Below are 17,096 nucleotides of genomic sequence, written 5' to 3'. Positions count from 1 at the left end.
ATTGGGCAACTTTTGCACATTTGTTGTTGTCTTGAGTGAGTGAAATGCTGTAAATCAAATCGAGAAGAGTCGGTGTGTTCTGAAAGATGAGCCATTAGGATTATACTAAATACCTCTTTGATGTCATTTCAAGCAAACCACACCCTGCACTTCACATTTCCATATTTGAAAACATATGTAAATTTACAGTATCAATGTTTTTGATCGCTATGTTTGAGCCACCGTTACAGAGATGACACGCGTCTATTTTTGTTGTATTGTGAAGAAAATTTGCCACGGAACACACTCTTGAATGCACTCATCATACAGGGCACATTTGGAAAAGAGACCTAGTTCGCAAATTTCTTCCTTGTCAAAATATATATATATATTTCTTTTTAATAATCAAGTACATTGAAATGACTTAGGAAATATGCACAGTTTGGAGAGGTGTTTGGTCACTTAGCAATACCAGTTAGAGTTCTAACTCAAACCCACAGTTTGGAGAGTCATTTGGTCACTTAGCAACACCAGTTAGACCTCTCACTCAAACCCACAGTTTGGAGAGGTGTTTGGTCACTTAGCAACACCAGTTAGAGTTCTAACTCAAACCCACAGTTTGGAGAGGTGTTTGGTCACTTAGCAACGCCAGTTAGAGTTCTAACTCAAACCCACAGTTTGGAGAGGTGTTTGGTCACTTAGCAACACCAGTTAGACCTCTCACTCAAACCCACAGTTTGGAGAGGTGTTTGGTCACTAAGCAACACCAGTTAGAGTTCTAACTCAAACCCACAGTTTGGAGAGGTGTTTGGTCACTTAGCAACACCAGTTAGACCTCTCACTCAAACCCACAGTTTGGAGAGGTGTTTGGTCACTTAGCAACACCAGTTAGAGATCTAGCTCAAACCTACAGTTTGGAGAGGTGTTTGACCAATTAGACACCAGTTAGACCGCTCACTGAAACCCACAGTTTGGAGAGGTGTTTGACCAATTAGACACCAGTTAGACCTCTCACTCAAACCCACAGTTTGGAGAGGTGTTTGGTCACTTAGCAACACCAGTTAGACTCTCACTCAAACCCACAGTTTGGAGAGGTGTTTGGTCACTTAGCAACACCAGTTAGACCTCTCACTCAAACCCACAGTTTGGAGAGTCATTTGGTCACTTAGCAACACCAGTTAGACCTCTCACTCAAACCCACAGTTTGGAGAGGTGTTTGGTCACTTAGCAACACCAGTTAGACCTCTCACTCAAACCCACCGTTTGGAGAGGTGTTTGGTCACTTAGCAACACCAGTTAGAGTTCTAACTCAAACCCACAGTTTGGAGAGGTGTTTGGTCACTTAGCAACGCCAGTTAGAGTTCTAACTCAAACCCACAGTTTGGAGAGGTGTTTGGTCACTTAGCAACACCAGTTAGACCTCTCACTCAAACCCACAGTTTGGAGAGGTGTTTGGTCACTAAGCAACACCAGTTAGAGTTCTAACTCAAACCCACAGTTTGGAGAGGTGTTTGGTCACTTAGCAACACCAGTTAGACCTCTCACTCAAACCCACAGTTTGGAGAGGTGTTTGGTCACTTAGCAACACCAGTTAGAGATCTAGCTCAAACCTACAGTTTGGAGAGGTGTTTGACCAATTAGACACCAGTTAGACCGCTCACTGAAACCCACAGTTTGGAGAGGTGTTTGACCAATTAGACACCAGTTAGACCTCTCACTCAAACCCACAGTTTGGAGAGGTGTTTGGTCACTTAGCAACACCAGTTAGACTCTCACTCAAACCCACAGTTTGGAGAGGTGTTTGGTCACTTAGCAACACCAGTTAGACCTCTCACTCAAACCCACAGTTTGGAGAGGTGTTTGGTCACTTAGCAACACCAGTTAGACTCTCACTCAAACCCACAGTTTGGAGAGGTGTTTGGTCACTTAGCAACACCAGTTAGACCGCTCATTCAAACGCTTGTCATAGTTTTGTATTATATTGCACCTACTTCAACATTTAATTGAATATTCTTATTATGTTACAGAATGTATCCAAAGTATTTTCACATTTCGTTATTGACAAAATGTTGTGAAAAGTACAGGAAATGTAAAATGCACATCAAATCAACAGTGTAATGTTTTGTATTCAGTCTTGTGTCAGGTCAACTGTTGTGTCCTCACCTTTTGGTCTGATCCTTTCCCCATAATGTCCATAGTGTTTTCTTTAACCATGGTCGCGCATATGCTTTTTATAGTTCTTTTGTTAGAAACATTTCAATTTGGCCCTATCCATATAGGCCTATTTCCATGAGTGTAAGGGGTTAAGTCTACAGAACATCTAACAGGGTTTCCATGAGTGTAAGGGGTTAAGTCTACAGAACATCTAACAGTCAGATGTGTCCATTATTGTAGGTTGGATAATATATATATTTAAAAAAAAAAGAGGGATCCTTACCTCTTTCTGGTTTTGTTCTTGTCTTTCTGTTTGTTCTTTGGGCTACCCGATCTGTAAAGGGAAACAGATTGGTGTTTCTTCATTAAGTAGGTTAAAAGGCTACCCGATCTGTAAAGGGAAACAGATTGGTCTTTCTTCATTAAGCAGGTTAAAAGGCTACCCGATCTGTAAAGGGAAACAGATTGGTGTTTCTTCATTAAGCAGGTTAAAAGGGTACCCGATCTGTAAAGGGAAACAGATTGGTGTTTCTTCATTAAGCAGGTTAAAAGGGTACCCGATCTGTAAAGGGAAACAGATTGGTGTTTCTTCATTAAGCAGGTTAAAAGGGTACCCGATCTGTAAAGGGAAACAGATTGGTGTTTCTTCATTAAGCAGGTTAAAAGGGTACCCGATCTGTAAAGGGAAACAGATTGGTGTTTCTTCATTAAGCAGGTTAACAGGGTACCCGATCTGTAAAGGGAAACAGATTGGTGTTTCTTCATTAAGCAGGTTAAAAGGCTACCCGATCTGTAAAGGGAAACAGTTTGGTGTTTCTTCATTAAGCAGGTTAAAAGGCTACCCTATCTGTAAAGGGAAACAGTTTGGTGTTTCTTCATTAAGCAGGTTAAAAGGGTACCCGATCTGTAAAGGGAAACAGATTGGTGTTTCTTCATTAAGCAGGTTAAAAGGGTACCCGATCTGTAAAGGGAAACAGATTGGTGTTTCTTCATTAAGCAGGTTAAAAGGGTACCCGATCTGTAAAGGGAAACAGATTGGTGTTTCTTCATTAAGCAGGTTAAAAGGGTACCCGATCTGTAAAGGGAAACAGATTGGTGTTTCTTCATTAAGCAGGTTAAAAGGGTACCCGATCTGTAAAGGGAAACAGATTGGTGTTTCTTCATTAAGCAGGTTAAAAGGGTACCCGATCTGTAAAGGGAAACAGATTGGTGTTTCTTCATTAAGCAGGTTAAAAGGGTACCCGATCTGTAAAGGGAAACAGATTGGTGTTTCTTCATTAAGCAGGTTAAAAGGGTACCCGATCTGTAAAGGGAAACAGATTGGTGTTTCTTCATTAAGCAGGTTAAAAGGGTACCCGATCTGTAAAGGGAAACAGATTGGTGTTTCTTCATTAAGCAGGTTAAAAGGGTACCCGATCTGTAAAGGGAAACATATTGGTGTTTCTTCATTAAGCAGGTTAAAAGGGTACCCGATCTGTAAAGGGAAACAGATTGGTGTTTCTTCATTAAGCAGGTTAAAAGGGTACCCGATCTGTAAAGGGAAACAGATTGGTGTTTCTTCATTAAGCAGGTTAAAAGGGTACCCGATCTGTAAAGGGAAACAGATTGGTGTTTCTTTATTAAGCAGGTTAAAAGGGTACCCGATCTGTAAAGGGAAACAGATTGGTGTTTCTTCATTAAGCAGGTTAAAAGGGTACCCGATCTGTAAAGGGAAACAGATTGGTGTTTCTTCATTAAGCAGGTTAAAAGGGTACCCGATCTGTAAAGGGAAACATATTGGTGTTTCTTCATTAAGCAGGTTAACAGGGTACCCGATCTGTAAAGGGAAACAGATTGGTGTTTCTTCATTAAGCAGGTTAAAAGGCTACCCGATCTGTAAAGGGAAACAGTTTGGTGTTTCTTCATTAAGCAGGTTAAAAGGCTACCCTATCTGTAAAGGGAAACAGTTTGGTGTTTCTTCATTAAGCAGGTTAAAAGGGTACCCGATCTGTAAAGGGAAACAGATTGGTGTTTCTTCATTAAGCAGGTTAAAAGGGTACCCGATCTGTAAAGGGAAACAGATTGGTGTTTCTTCATTAAGCAGGTTAAAAGGGTACCCGATCTGTAAAGGGAAACAGATTGGTGTTTCTTCATTAAGCAGGTTAAAAGGGTACCCGATCTGTAAAGGGAAACAGATTGGTGTTTCTTCATTAAGCAGGTTAAAAGGGTACCCGATCTGTAAAGGGAAACAGATTGGTGTTTCTTCATTAAGCAGGTTAAAAGGGTACCCGATCTGTAAAGGGAAACAGATTGGTGTTTCTTCATTAAGCAGGTTAAAAGGGTACCCGATCTGTAAAGGGAAACAGATTGGTGTTTCTTCATTAAGCAGGTTAAAAGGGTACCCGATCTGTAAAGGGAAACAGATTGGTGTTTCTTCATTAAGCAGGTTAAAAGGGTACCCGATCTGTAAAGGGAAACAGATTGGTGTTTCTTCATTAAGCAGGTTAAAAGGGTACCCGATCTGTAAAGGGAAACAGATTGGTGTTTCTTCATTAAGCAGGTTAAAAGGGTACCTGATCTGTAAAGGGAAACAGATTGGTGTTTCTTCATTAAGCAGGTTAAAAGGGTACCCGATCTGTAAAGGGAAACAGATTGGTGTTTCTTCATTAAGCAGGTTAAAAGGGTACCCGATCTGTAAAGGGAAACAGATTGGTGTTTCTTCATTAAGCAGGTTAAAAGGGTACCCGATCTGTAAAGGGAAACAGATTGGTGTTTCTTCATTAAGCAGGTTAACAGGGTACCCGATCTGTAAAGGGAAACAGAATGGTGTTTCTTCATTAAGCAGGTTAAAAGGGTACCCGATCTGTAAAGGGAAACAGATTGGTGTTTCTTCATTAAGCAGGTTAAAAGGGTACCCGATCTGTAAAGGGAAACAGATTGGTGTTTCTTCATTAAGCAGGTTAAAAGGGTACCCGATCTGTAAAGGGAAACAGATTGGTGTTTCTTCATTAAGCAGGTTAAAAGGGTACCCGATCTGTAAAGGGAAACAGATTGGTGTTTCTTCATTAAGCAGGTTAAAAGGGTACCCGATCTGTAAAGGGAAACAGATTGGTGTTTCTTCATTAAGCAGGTTAAAAGGGTACCCGATCTGTAAAGGGAAACAGATTGGTGTTTCTTCATTAAGCAGGTTAAAAGGGTACCCGATCTGTAAAGGGAAACAGATTGGTGTTTCTTCATTGAGCAGGTTAAAAGGGTACCTGATCTGTAAAGGGAAACAGATTGGTGTTTCTTCATTAAGCAGGTTAAAAGGGTACCCGATCTGTAAAGGGAAACAGATTGGTGTTTCTTCATTGAGCAGGTTAAAAGGGTACCTGATCTGTAAAGGGAAACAGATTGGTGTTTCTTCATTAAGCAGGTTAAAAGGGTACCTGATCTGTAAAGGGAAACAGATTGGTGTTTCTTCATTAAGCAGGTTAAAAGGGTACCCGATCTGTAAAGGGAAACAGATTGGTGTTTCTTCATTAAGCAGGTTAAAAGGGTAAAGTGCCTTCAGAAAGTACTCATCAACCGTTGATTTTTTACACATGTTGTTTTATTACAACATGAATTCAAAATGGATGAAATCATTTTTTTCTCTCACACATCTACACACAATACCCCATTTGCAAATGTATTGAAAATTAAATACAGAACTATCTCATTTACATAAGTTATTCCCACCCCTGAGTCAATACTTTTTAGAAACACCTTTGGCGGTGATTACAGCTTTACGTTGTCTTGGGTATGTCTGTATCAGCGTTATGTCATCTTGGGTATGTCTGTATCAGCTTTATGTTGTCTTGGGTACGTCTGTATCAGCGTTATGTCGTCTTGGGTATGTCTGTATCAGCTTTATGTTGTCTTGGGTACGTCTGTATCAGCTTTATGTTGTCTTGGGTATGTCTGTATCAGCTTTATGTTGTCTTGGGTACGTCTGTATCAGCGTTATGTCGTCTTGGGTATGTCTGTATCAGCTTTATGTTGTCTTGGGTATGTCTGTATCAGCTTTATGTTGTCTTGGGTATGTCTGTATCAGCTTTATGTTGTCTTGGGTATGTCTGTATCAGCTTTATGTTGTCTTGGGTACGTCTGTATCAGCTTTATGTTGTCTTGGGTATGTCTGTATCAGCTTTATGTTGTCTTGGGTATGTCTGTATCAGCTTTATGTTGTCTTGGGTATGTCTGTATCAGCTTTATGTCGTCTTGGGTATGTCTGTATCAGCTTTATGTCGTCTTGGGTATGTCTGTATCAGCTTTGCACATCTGCAGATTTTCTCAAGCTCTGTTAAATTAGATGGGAAGTGGCAGTGAAGAGCAATCTTCAAGTCTTTCCACAGATTTTCAACAGGATTCAAGTCTGGGCTTTGGCTTGGCCACTCAAGGACTTTCACATTCCAGCGTTGTTTTGGCTGTATGCTTTGGGTCATTGTCCTGTTGGAACATAAATCTTCACCCCCCAGTCTAAGGTTCTTTGCACTCTGAAGCAGGTTCTCATCAAGGATTTGGAAGCTAAAGAAATGCACCTGGTTAGGCGAGGTGCTGGCTAGCAGAGTAGAACACTTGAAAAAGCTGTCTTACTTTGGTTATTCCATTATTGCATCTGAGCTGCTCTCCTTTTCCTATCAAGGGTTTGCATGTATTTGGCTCCATTCATTGTCCCCTCTATCCTTACCAGTCTCCTGGCCCCTGCCGCTGAAAAGCATCCCCATAGCATGATGCTGCCACCAACCTGCTTCACGGTAGGGATGGTGTTAGACAGGTGATGAGCTGTACCTGGTTTTCTCCAGACATAGCGCTTTGCATTCAGACCAAAGAGTTACAGTTTTGTCTCATCAGACCACATAATCTTTTGCATTATGCTCTGTCTTTCACATGCCTTTTTGCAAACTCCAGGTGTGATGTCATATGCCTCTTTTCTCAGGAGTGGCTTCCATCTGGTCACTCTCCCATAAAGCCCAGATTGGTAAAGTGCTGTAGAGACATCTGGCAGGTTCTTCCATCTCAGCCAAGGAACTCTGTATTTCTGTCAGAGTGGTCATTGGGTTCTTGGTCACCTCCCTGACCAAGGTCCTTCTTGCCCGGTTGCTCAGTTTTGTTGGACGGAGTCTGGACAGCTCTGGATAGTGTTTTTCCATTTCCTAATGAAGGAGACCACTGTGCACATGGACCTTTTCAACACTCGCTAAATTGTTTTAGAACCTTCCCCAGATATATGCCTCATCACAATTCTATCTCTGTGATCTACAGACAGTTCCTTGGACTTCATGGAATAGTTTCAGCTCTGACACGGTCAACTGGTGGTACCTCATATGGATGGACTGGTGTGTTTCTTTCTAAATCATGTCCAAACAATTGAATTGGCCCACAGGTGGACTCCAATCAAGTTGTAGTGACATCTCACGGATGATCAAAAGAACATTGGATGCACCTGAGCTCAATGTGGAGTTTCAAAGCATGTGATTAAGATATTTCTGTTTTTCATTTTCAATAAATGATAAATACAATTTTGTTTATGTAATCCATTTTGAATTCAGACTGTGGATTAAGTCAAGGGGTATGAATACTTTCTGAAGGCTCTGTGTGTGCAATGTAACAAGCAAGCATTAGCCTCGTTACATTAACAAGCAAGCATTAGCCAAGTTACATTCACAGAGTCTCCCTGAATGTAAGGCTACATATGTGATGTGCACAATGTGCCCATATTTATCTGCATACTCACCTGTATCTCCTCTTTCTCCTATGACCAGACGTCGACCTACACACACACACAGAGAGAGAGACAGAGAGAGAGACAGAGAGAGAGACAGAGACAGAGACAGAGACAGAGACAGAGACAGAGACAGAGAGACAGAGAGACAGAGAGCCAGAGAGACAGAGAGACAGAGAGAGAGAGAGACAGAGAGAGAGAGAGAGAGAGAGAGAGAGAGAGAGAGAGAGAGAGAGAGAGAGAGAGAGAGAGAGAGAGAGAGAGAGAGAGAGAGCGAGAGACGGTGAAACCTCTGTTACTCACACACAACTCAGGTTGACCTGAACACGTCTCTAGAACAGATCAATTTAAGGGGATATAGGCTCAATCCTCAACGCTTGACTGACTACACACTTCAAAGTCCTTCATACTGTACAGAATGTTCACACTACTGTTGCCATGGTGATTAGTCAGCCAACAATAGCTATTATTCCCCCCCTCTTTTTACACTATTAATAGAAGGAGAAGAAGAACCATACAAATTAACTTCAGTTAGTGGAGGTGGAGAAGACTGAAAAGAAAACATGCTTAAAGTACTTTTGCTTCCTCTTTCAAATTTTTTTTTTCCCGTGAATCATGGATGACTCTGTCATTTGTTAACAAGTTTCTGTAAATTATTTTTGATAGCATTTCTATGTTGGAAATAAAAAAAATAGTATTTGGTGCGTTTTCACCCATATTTTTTAATAATAGATTACACTTGATCTTTCTTGAATAAGTTCCTCCATTTCTTTTTGCTTTTCCTCTAACGTATTGTCTGTCTTTATGTTACAGTATTTGTTACTATCTTTCTGTAGTTCATTTTTGTTTTAAAGATGAGCATTGAATTGCATGGCCTCTAAAGGCACATTTAACAGTGTCCCATACAATAAGGGGGATCTGCTGTGTCTATATGATGTAGGAAAAATGATTCTGTCTTGGTTATTTATCCAGTCGGCTAAATTAAAATGTTCAATATCCTTTCCCTTTTGACTTAAATCTATTTCAACATCTATGGCAAGACCTGAAGATGGTTGGCTAGCAGTGATCAACAACCAATTGGAAAGAGCTTGAAGAATTTTGAAAATAATAAGTGGGCTAATGTTGCTCAATCCAGGTGTGGAAAGCTCTTACAGACTTACCCAGAAAGACTCACTTGCCGCCAAAGCTGCTTCTACAAAGTATTGACTCAGGGGTGTGAATACTTATGTAAATGAGATATTTCTGCATTTAATTTTTAATCAATTTCCTAACATTTAAAAAAAAAAACATGTTTTTACTTTGTCATTACGGGGTATTGTGTATAGATGGGTGAGAGAAAATATCGATTTAATAAACTTTGAATTCAGGCTGTAACAACAAAACGTGGCCTAAGTCGAGGTGTATTAATACTTTATGAAGGCACTGTAATAGTGCAATACACAGAGCGCTGGTCAAAAGTAGTGCACTAATAGGGAATAGGGGCCCTGGTCAAAAGTAGTGCACTAAAAAGAGAATAGGATGCCATTTGGGATGCAGTTATGTTGTTGTTCCACCAGAGATAACAGACTGGGGACTATAGAGGCGTGTTGTGGTCTAGTGGGACTCATTTATTTGACTCTCACCATGGGGACTATAGAGGCGTGTTGTGGTCTAGTGGGACTCATTTATTTGACTCTCACCATGGGGACTATAGAGGTGTGTTGTGGTCTAGTGGGACTCATTTATTTGACTCTCACCATGGGGACTATAGAGGCGTGTTGTGGTCTAGTGGGACTCATTTATTTGACTCCCACCATGGGGACTGGGACTATAGAGGCTTGTTGTGGTCTAGTGGGACTCATTTATTTGACTCCCACCATTCCCAGACACAACCATTCCCTGATACTGTTCTGCTTATTAACCCCCTCGTCCTTCTCCTCCCTCCTTTTCTCCTAATTGGAGAAATATACAGTGCTATCCTTTAAAATGGAGCCCAAGCCAAAGAGAACTCAACCTGTTGAGCTGTTGTTACTGTGCATAGTGTGGTGGTGGAACACTAACGGTTCGGATTGTTACAGAACAAAGAGCTCCCCTCACCCCTCCAATTCCCCAACAGACATAGACAGTAGAGCGCTTCACAGGAGGCCACTCTAGGGATTCACCCACCACCTTGCTCTCCCGTTACTTAGCCTTACATTATTCATCTATAGACAACACCTGCAATGCAGTGGATCTTTGGAGAAATCTGAGTAGAGGATAGAGAGGCAAAAGAAGGGGAGGTTTTATAAGTGGGAGGAGGGTTGAGGTGTTGGAGTGTGTGGGGGGCAGTGATGCTCAGCAATTTGGTCAGAGGCTCATTTTTCTTGTTTTCCAGCTACCTTACAGGTTTGGTTATTAGAGGAATGAGTTTAGCCCCCAAGAGAGAGAGAGCGAGAGAAAGAGAGAGAGAGAGAGAGAGAGAGAGAGAGAGAGAGAGAGAGAGAGAGAGAGAGAGAGAGAGAGAGAGTTTTTTTTTGAGTTTTAAATCATCTTTATTGGGTCTGGGAGCCCACCACACAATAAATACTCATACAAAACCACAGTTACACATCAATTAAAAACACAACTCCAACTCCTCCTCCACAGTAACTAAACACAACAGCCTCTGAATACCCCATATACTCAAAAACAGATCAATATTGTTGACAAGTTTATAATAGACAAACTCAACCCTTAGTCTTGCTGCCAACATCCCCTCCAGCATTCCCACCACATCCACAGACCCTTGTCCCCGAATACTGTTCTTTCGGGTCTTCCATATCGCTAATTTTGCTGCCCCTAACACAAAATTAAGCAACACAACTACACCCTTTTGACTGAACCTGTATTTTGGCCCAAATATATACAGTTGGGAAGAGAAAACCTCTCCCAACGTTGAGAACCAGTCAGTGATCAGGTCAATCATCCCGACCAACCTGGGACACAGTAAAAACAGGTGTGCCAGAGTTTCAGACTCTGCACAGAATGGACACCCCTCCCCAACAGTAGGGTCCAGGTGTACCAGATGCATGTTGGACACCCCTCCCCAACAGTAGGGTCCAGGTGTACCAGATGCATGTTGGACACCCCTCCCCAACAGTAGGGTCCAGGTGTACCAGATGCATGTTGGTGGCTATAGCTCCATGTATGATCCTCCATTGGAGGTCAGCTGTCCTCTTATCAATCGGCAGTTTGTATAATGATCGCCAACAGCCTTTTGGGGAAGCACCTGGACCAAGCACATCCGCCCACCTCGTCGATTTTACCCCTTCCAGGGAAGAGGCATGGGACACCTTTACACATATTCTGTACATGGCCTTCTTTCCCACCTCCTTGAACTCCCCCAGCTCCGGGGTATCAAAGGAAAGCAGCATCCCCACGTCCTCCTCGAATGCCCCCACCGCAGCATTAACAATCAGTGCAGGGAACACATAATCCAGACCCTCCTTCCACCGATCAGAATTGGAAGTGTCAGTCACATACTGACGATGAAGCACTGGCAAGGAGTCACAGACCTCAGCGACGACCTTCCTCAGTAGGCGAGATGATCGGATCCCCGCTCTTTCTCCCAGCTCTTCCAACGATCTGCTCCTGCTCCGCATCAAATGACCCAGCTTGGTGCACCCCACACCTAACAGGCATGAACGCAGGCTGGCTGAACCCAGAGCACTGGACTGGATGGCAGTGTTATAAAAAAGAGGCTCTTCAAAAAGCCACATCCCTGGTAGCGTGCCGGCCTTACGGGACTTGACAAGAACCCTCCAAGCCTGCATAACAGACTCATAAAATGGAGTCAGGCCATTCAACTCACCCCCCTCTAGCTTTAAGAGGAAAAGGTGCTTGTCTAAGCCCAAACAGCCCGCTCTCCTCATCAGTGTATAGGCTGTGTCGACCCAGCTAGAACCATCTCTGTACAACAGTCTCTGGGCTGCTTGAAGCCGGAAAGCCATGATCCTAGAGGAAATGTCCACCAGGCCTTGCCCCCCCTCGTGCAGTGGCAGGTACAGGGCTGCAGCTTTGATCCAGTGTTGTCCAGACCAGAAGAAATTGACAAGGGTCCTCTGAAGCTCTTGTATCAGACCCTTTGGTGGCTGCAAAATCATTAGTCTGTGCCACAGGGTAGAGGCAGCAAGATTATTAATTACCAGTACCCTTCCCCTATAAGACAACTGGGGTAGCACCCATTTCCATCTTGACAGTCTGGCACACACTTTCTCCACTACACCCTCCCAGTTCTTTTTCTGAAAGACATCAGAGCCTAGAAAAACACCCAATGTCTTCATCCCATCTCTGCCCCACTGAAGCCCCCCTGGTAACCGTGGAGCGGACCCCGTCTGAAGCTGACCTGCCCACAGCGCTTCACTCTTTCCCCAATTGACTCTAGCTGAGGAGGCCCCCTCATACACCTTTAAAGCGTCTGAGAGAACCTTAACATCCTCAGCCCCTGTAATAAAAACTGTCACATCATCTGCATACGCAGACAGTGCTATCGTGGGACCCTTCATTACACCTGGCACAGAGAAACCAGTAAGCTTCGCTCTTAAAAAACAAAGCATTGGTTCAATCGCCAAACTATATAACTGCCCTGAAATTGGACATCCCTGCCTGATGCCCCTTTGGACAGGGATGGGGCAACTCAAACCACCCCCCACCTTCACCATACACGAGGCCCCAGCATACAGTAAATTCATCCAAGACAAAAAAAACATCCCCAAACCCAAAGGCTTTCATCGTTTTAAACAAGTACTGGTGGTCCACGTGGTCAAAAGCCTTCTCCTGATCCAAAGAAAGTAAACCCACATTCACATCAGACAGTTTACAAATGTCTAAAACATCTCTTATCAGAAACAAGTTGTCAACAATTGAACGATCAGGTACACAGTAGGACTGGTCCTTGTGGACCAACAATCCCAGATACTCTTTCAACCTGTTTGAGAGACATTTAGAAACAATTTTGTATTCTGCGCACAGCAAAGCAACAGGTCTCCAATTTTTTATGAGAGCCAAATCCCCCTTTTTTGGCAACAGTGAAAGCACCGCACGTTGACAGGATACAGGAAGAGAACCCTCATGAAAAGATTCACACACCACTTCATAAAAATCCTCCCCAATAGACCCCCAAAAGTGCTTATAAAACTCAGATGGTAAACCATCGATGCCAGGGGCTCGGCCTGATGAGAGCTGCATAACTGCTGTGGACAGCTCGCGCAGTGTAATGTCAGAGTCCAAAGCGACTCTCTGGTCAGGTCCCAATTGAGGAAGACCGTGTAACAACTGTTCAGTACACAGAGAGTCACAATCCTCCGCCTTGTAGAGGGCAGAGTAGAAATCCACGGCATGTTGACGCATTTCACTGTCATCCGTGGTCACCTTCCCATCAGGGAGACGAAGGCAGACCATCTGTTTACGTTGTAAAGTCGACTGTCCAAGGTTAAAAAAGAAAGCACTAGGAGCATCCATATCCTTGAGGGAAGCGAAACGAGACCTAATCAAGGCACCTTTCACTCTTTCATGCAGAAACGACCTCAGTTCATGTCTCTTGTCCTGTAAGTTCATGACTAGTCCAGGGTCGTTCTGAGTGAGCAGCTTCAATTCAATTGATTTGATGTCCTGTTCAAGGGCCTTGATAGTCTCTTTAACTTCAATTTGAGACAGAGCAGTATACTGTTGACAAAATAATCGTATTTGGGCCTTCCCAACATCCCACCATTGTCTCAAGGACTCAAAATTCCCTTTTTTAACCCTCCATTTTTCCCAAAACAACAAAAACCTTTCACAAAACTTGACATCATGTAACAATTTAACATTAAAATACCAGTAAGGTGATGACCTTCGTGGACAGGACAAGTGAATGTCAACAGTAATAATATGATGATCAGAGAAACCCACAGGAGTAATGGCACACCTTCCAACCCTACTACAGTATTGATCAGATACGTACAACCTATCTAACCTTGCTGCACTGACACGACCTTCATTCACTTTCAACCATGTGTACTGCCTAACTTTTGCATTCCTGACTCTCCACACATCAGAAAGCTCAAACTCAGTTAATAGGCCAGACAGGAAAGTGGCTGACCGCAGGTGAGGTTCTTCAGCGATGCGATCAACAGTAAAATCCACAGTACAGTTCCAGTCCCCCCCTAAAACCATACACCCCTCTTGGTCACACTGTCTTAAGGTTTATTTTATTTGATCAAACACAACAAGACGCTCTGTACCCTCATTAGGAGCATAGACATTCAAAAAAACAAACAAAAACCCCATAATATCCACCTTGACCAATAAAACCCGACCCTTGACAATCTCTTTTGTAGATATCACAGTTACCGCTAAACCTGAGGAAAACAAGATGGCCACCCCAGCACTGAAATTAGTACCATGACTGAGTATATGCTGCCCCTCCCACCACATACCCCAGTCAACCTCATTTTCCTCATCACTATGTGTCTCCTGAAGGAAAACTACATTAAGCCTTTTCTGTTTTATTTCTTCTAATACCCAAGCCCTCTTATTTCTGTCCCTTCCCCATTAATATTGAGAGAGCCTACCCTTAGTACCTCCATGTAGAAAAGAGAAAGGAAAAGCAGAAGATACCACAGAGAAACCAAAGAGAAAAAAGACACCCTATGAAGCAACAATATTTTCCTGCTGCATAATATTTCCCTCTAATACAAGTTGCAAACTCGTGGCCTCAACACGGATAACTTGTTCCTCGGCAGCAGGTGCTTGTGGCTGCTCAACCACTGTCAGCCCACCTCTCCCTACATCAGTGGGCCCAGGCGTTATGATGACCACCTGCGCCCCTCCCTCTGCCTTCTCCCTTTTCGGGCAAGCATGTCGCTTATGGCCAACATCCCCACACTCAAAACACCGTTGACTACCCGTACTAGCATAAGCCATATATAGTCTATTGTCATACTTGACTTTAAACGATAACTCTAAAGTCTGCTCCGGTGAGTCCAAAAACATAAACACCTGTCGCCGAAACGACATAACCTGTTTCAACGCCGGGTGTTTGCAACCCAACGGAACAACCTTAATTGAGCTTGCAAACTTCCCAAAGCGCAATAACTCGCGCTCCAATAGCTCATTTGGAATAAACGGTGGTACATTTGAAATCGTTACCCTTGTTGACGGAGAAAAAAGCGGCGTAACTTGAATAAACATTCCTTTAAGAATTACGCCTTGCTCAACCATACGATCAACAAGGCGCTCTTCTTTAAGAAATACCACCACCGCTTTGTTCATCCGTGACGCATAAGCAATATTCTCATAGCCTACCTTCTCTCCTACGGCGACCAGAAACTCCTCCACCGTGACAGTAGCTTCAGTAACACACCTAAAGCCGTGCCGAAGTGACAGGGACGGCATTCCAATTCGGGATGCCATCCCCGCCAAAATCAAGGTAATTTCGATACGAAAAAAAAAACCGAAATACTTAATTCTACCACAAAAAAATATATATATATAATAATCTTAATCATGCACAGAAGAGAACAAAGAATGCCACCAAGAAAGAGAAACCCGAAAGAAAGTTCTGAATATCTAAACCTAAACAACACACGCACTCCCTCGATCATACACTTCCCAGCATGCACCAAACACTCCCAGCATGCAGAGAGCGAGAGCGAGAGAGAGAGAGAGAGAGAGAGAGAGAGAGAGAGAGAGAGAGAGAGAGAGAGAGAGAGAGAGAGAGAGACAGAGAGAGAGAGAGAGAGAGAGAGGGAGAGAGAGAGAGAGAGAGATATTGAATGAGAGAGAGTAAGATTGAGAGAGTGAGAGAAAGTAAGATTGAGAGAGAGAGCGAGATATTTTTAATTTTATTTATTTAACTAGGCAAGTCAGAGATTGAGAGAGAGAGAGAGAGAGAGAGAGAGAGAGAGAGAGAGAGAGAGAGAGAGAGAGAGAGAGAGAGAGAGAGAGAGAGAGAGAGAGAGAGAGAGAGAGAGAGAGAGAGAGAGAGAGAGAGAGAGAGAGAGAGGTGCTCTTTAGAATAGCTTATTGTTGTTTTGATATTCCTGTGCAGTATTATTCTCTGCTGAGCTCTCTTTCTCCTTCTCTCTCTCCATTCTCTTTCTCCTTCTCTCTCTCCATTCTCTTTCTCCTTCTCTCGCCATTCTCTTTCTCCTTCTCTCTCTCCATTGTCTTTCTCCTTCTCTCTCTCTTTCCATTCTCTTTCTCAATTTGTGCTGACGCTTATTGCATTATTGTCGAAGGAGGATGATTGCTTTGTAACATAATACAAAATATAAGAAACATTTCTGGAGGGTTTTATTAAAAATCCTCTGTAATGAATGAATGGACTGGAAGAATATCCTCTCCAATATTCTCCTTCTCACTGTGTCCTTATCAATATCCTTACCAATATCCTCACCAATATCCTTACCAATATCCTAATCAATATCCTTACATGTATCCTTACCAATATCCTTACCAATATCCTTATCAATATCCTTACATGTATCCTTATCAATATCCTTACCAGTATCCTTATCAATATCCTTGTTACGTCTGTCGTTAAATAAAGACCAAGGTGCCACGTACATTTTCTTTAATTTTTAAATGTTCCACCAAAAACAATAAACAACTCAACGAACGTAAAGCTAGGCGTGCAACACATGCAACACAAAGACAAGATCCCACAACTGAAGGTGGGAAAAAGGGCTGCCTAAGTATGATCCCTAATCAGAGACAACGATAGACAGCTGCCTCTGATTGGGAACCATACTCGGCCAACAAAGAAATATAAACATAGATTTCCCACCCTAGTCACACCCTGGCCTACCAAATAGAGAATAAAAGGGTCTCTAAGGTCAGAGCGTGATAATCCTTATCAATATTCTTATCAATATCCTTATCAATATCCTTACCAATATCCTTATCAGTATCCTTACCAGTATCCTTACCAGTATCCTTATTAATATCCTTACCAATATCCTTACCAATATCCTTATCAGTATCCTTATCAGTATCCTTATCAATATCCTTATCAATATTCTTATCAATATCCTTATCAATATCCTTACCAATATCCTTATCAATATCCTTATCAGTATCCTTATCTGTATCCTTATCTGTATCCTTACCGGTATCCTTATCAATATCATTACCAATATCCTTATCGGTATCCTTACCGATATCGATATCCTTATCGATATCCTTATCGATATCCTTATCGATATCCTTACTAATATCCTTACCAATATCCTTACCAATATCCTTACCAATATCCTTACCG

At 42.5% G+C, this 17,096-nt stretch overlaps 1 protein-coding gene across 4 annotated transcripts in view; it reads right to left on the bottom strand.

Moving 5' to 3' along the window:
* Nucleotides 1-17,096, bottom strand: part of srrm3 (serine/arginine repetitive matrix 3) — a 183,545-nt gene that overhangs the window by 30,475 nt on the left and 135,974 nt on the right. For all 4 annotated transcript variants that reach the window (XR_011667611.1, XM_071339727.1, XM_071339726.1 and 1 more), the window contains 2 exons: nucleotides 7,871-7,906; nucleotides 2,417-2,467 (listed from right to left, as the gene is read on the bottom strand). Coding sequence is in view for 3 of the 4 variants with exons in the window: in XM_071339727.1 (XP_071195828.1) it covers nucleotides 2,417-2,467; nucleotides 7,871-7,906 (87 nt within the window). In the remaining variant the exon portion in view is untranslated. The remainder of the gene's footprint in view (nucleotides 1-2,416; nucleotides 2,468-7,870; nucleotides 7,907-17,096) is intronic.

This window comes from Salvelinus alpinus, chromosome 13, assembly GCF_045679555.1.
Source record: "Salvelinus alpinus chromosome 13, SLU_Salpinus.1, whole genome shotgun sequence".
Classification (NCBI taxonomy): domain Eukaryota; kingdom Metazoa; phylum Chordata; class Actinopteri; order Salmoniformes; family Salmonidae; genus Salvelinus; species Salvelinus alpinus.
The sequence above is the reverse complement of the archived record's forward strand: the minus strand, read 5'-3'. Positions and strand labels throughout refer to the sequence as shown.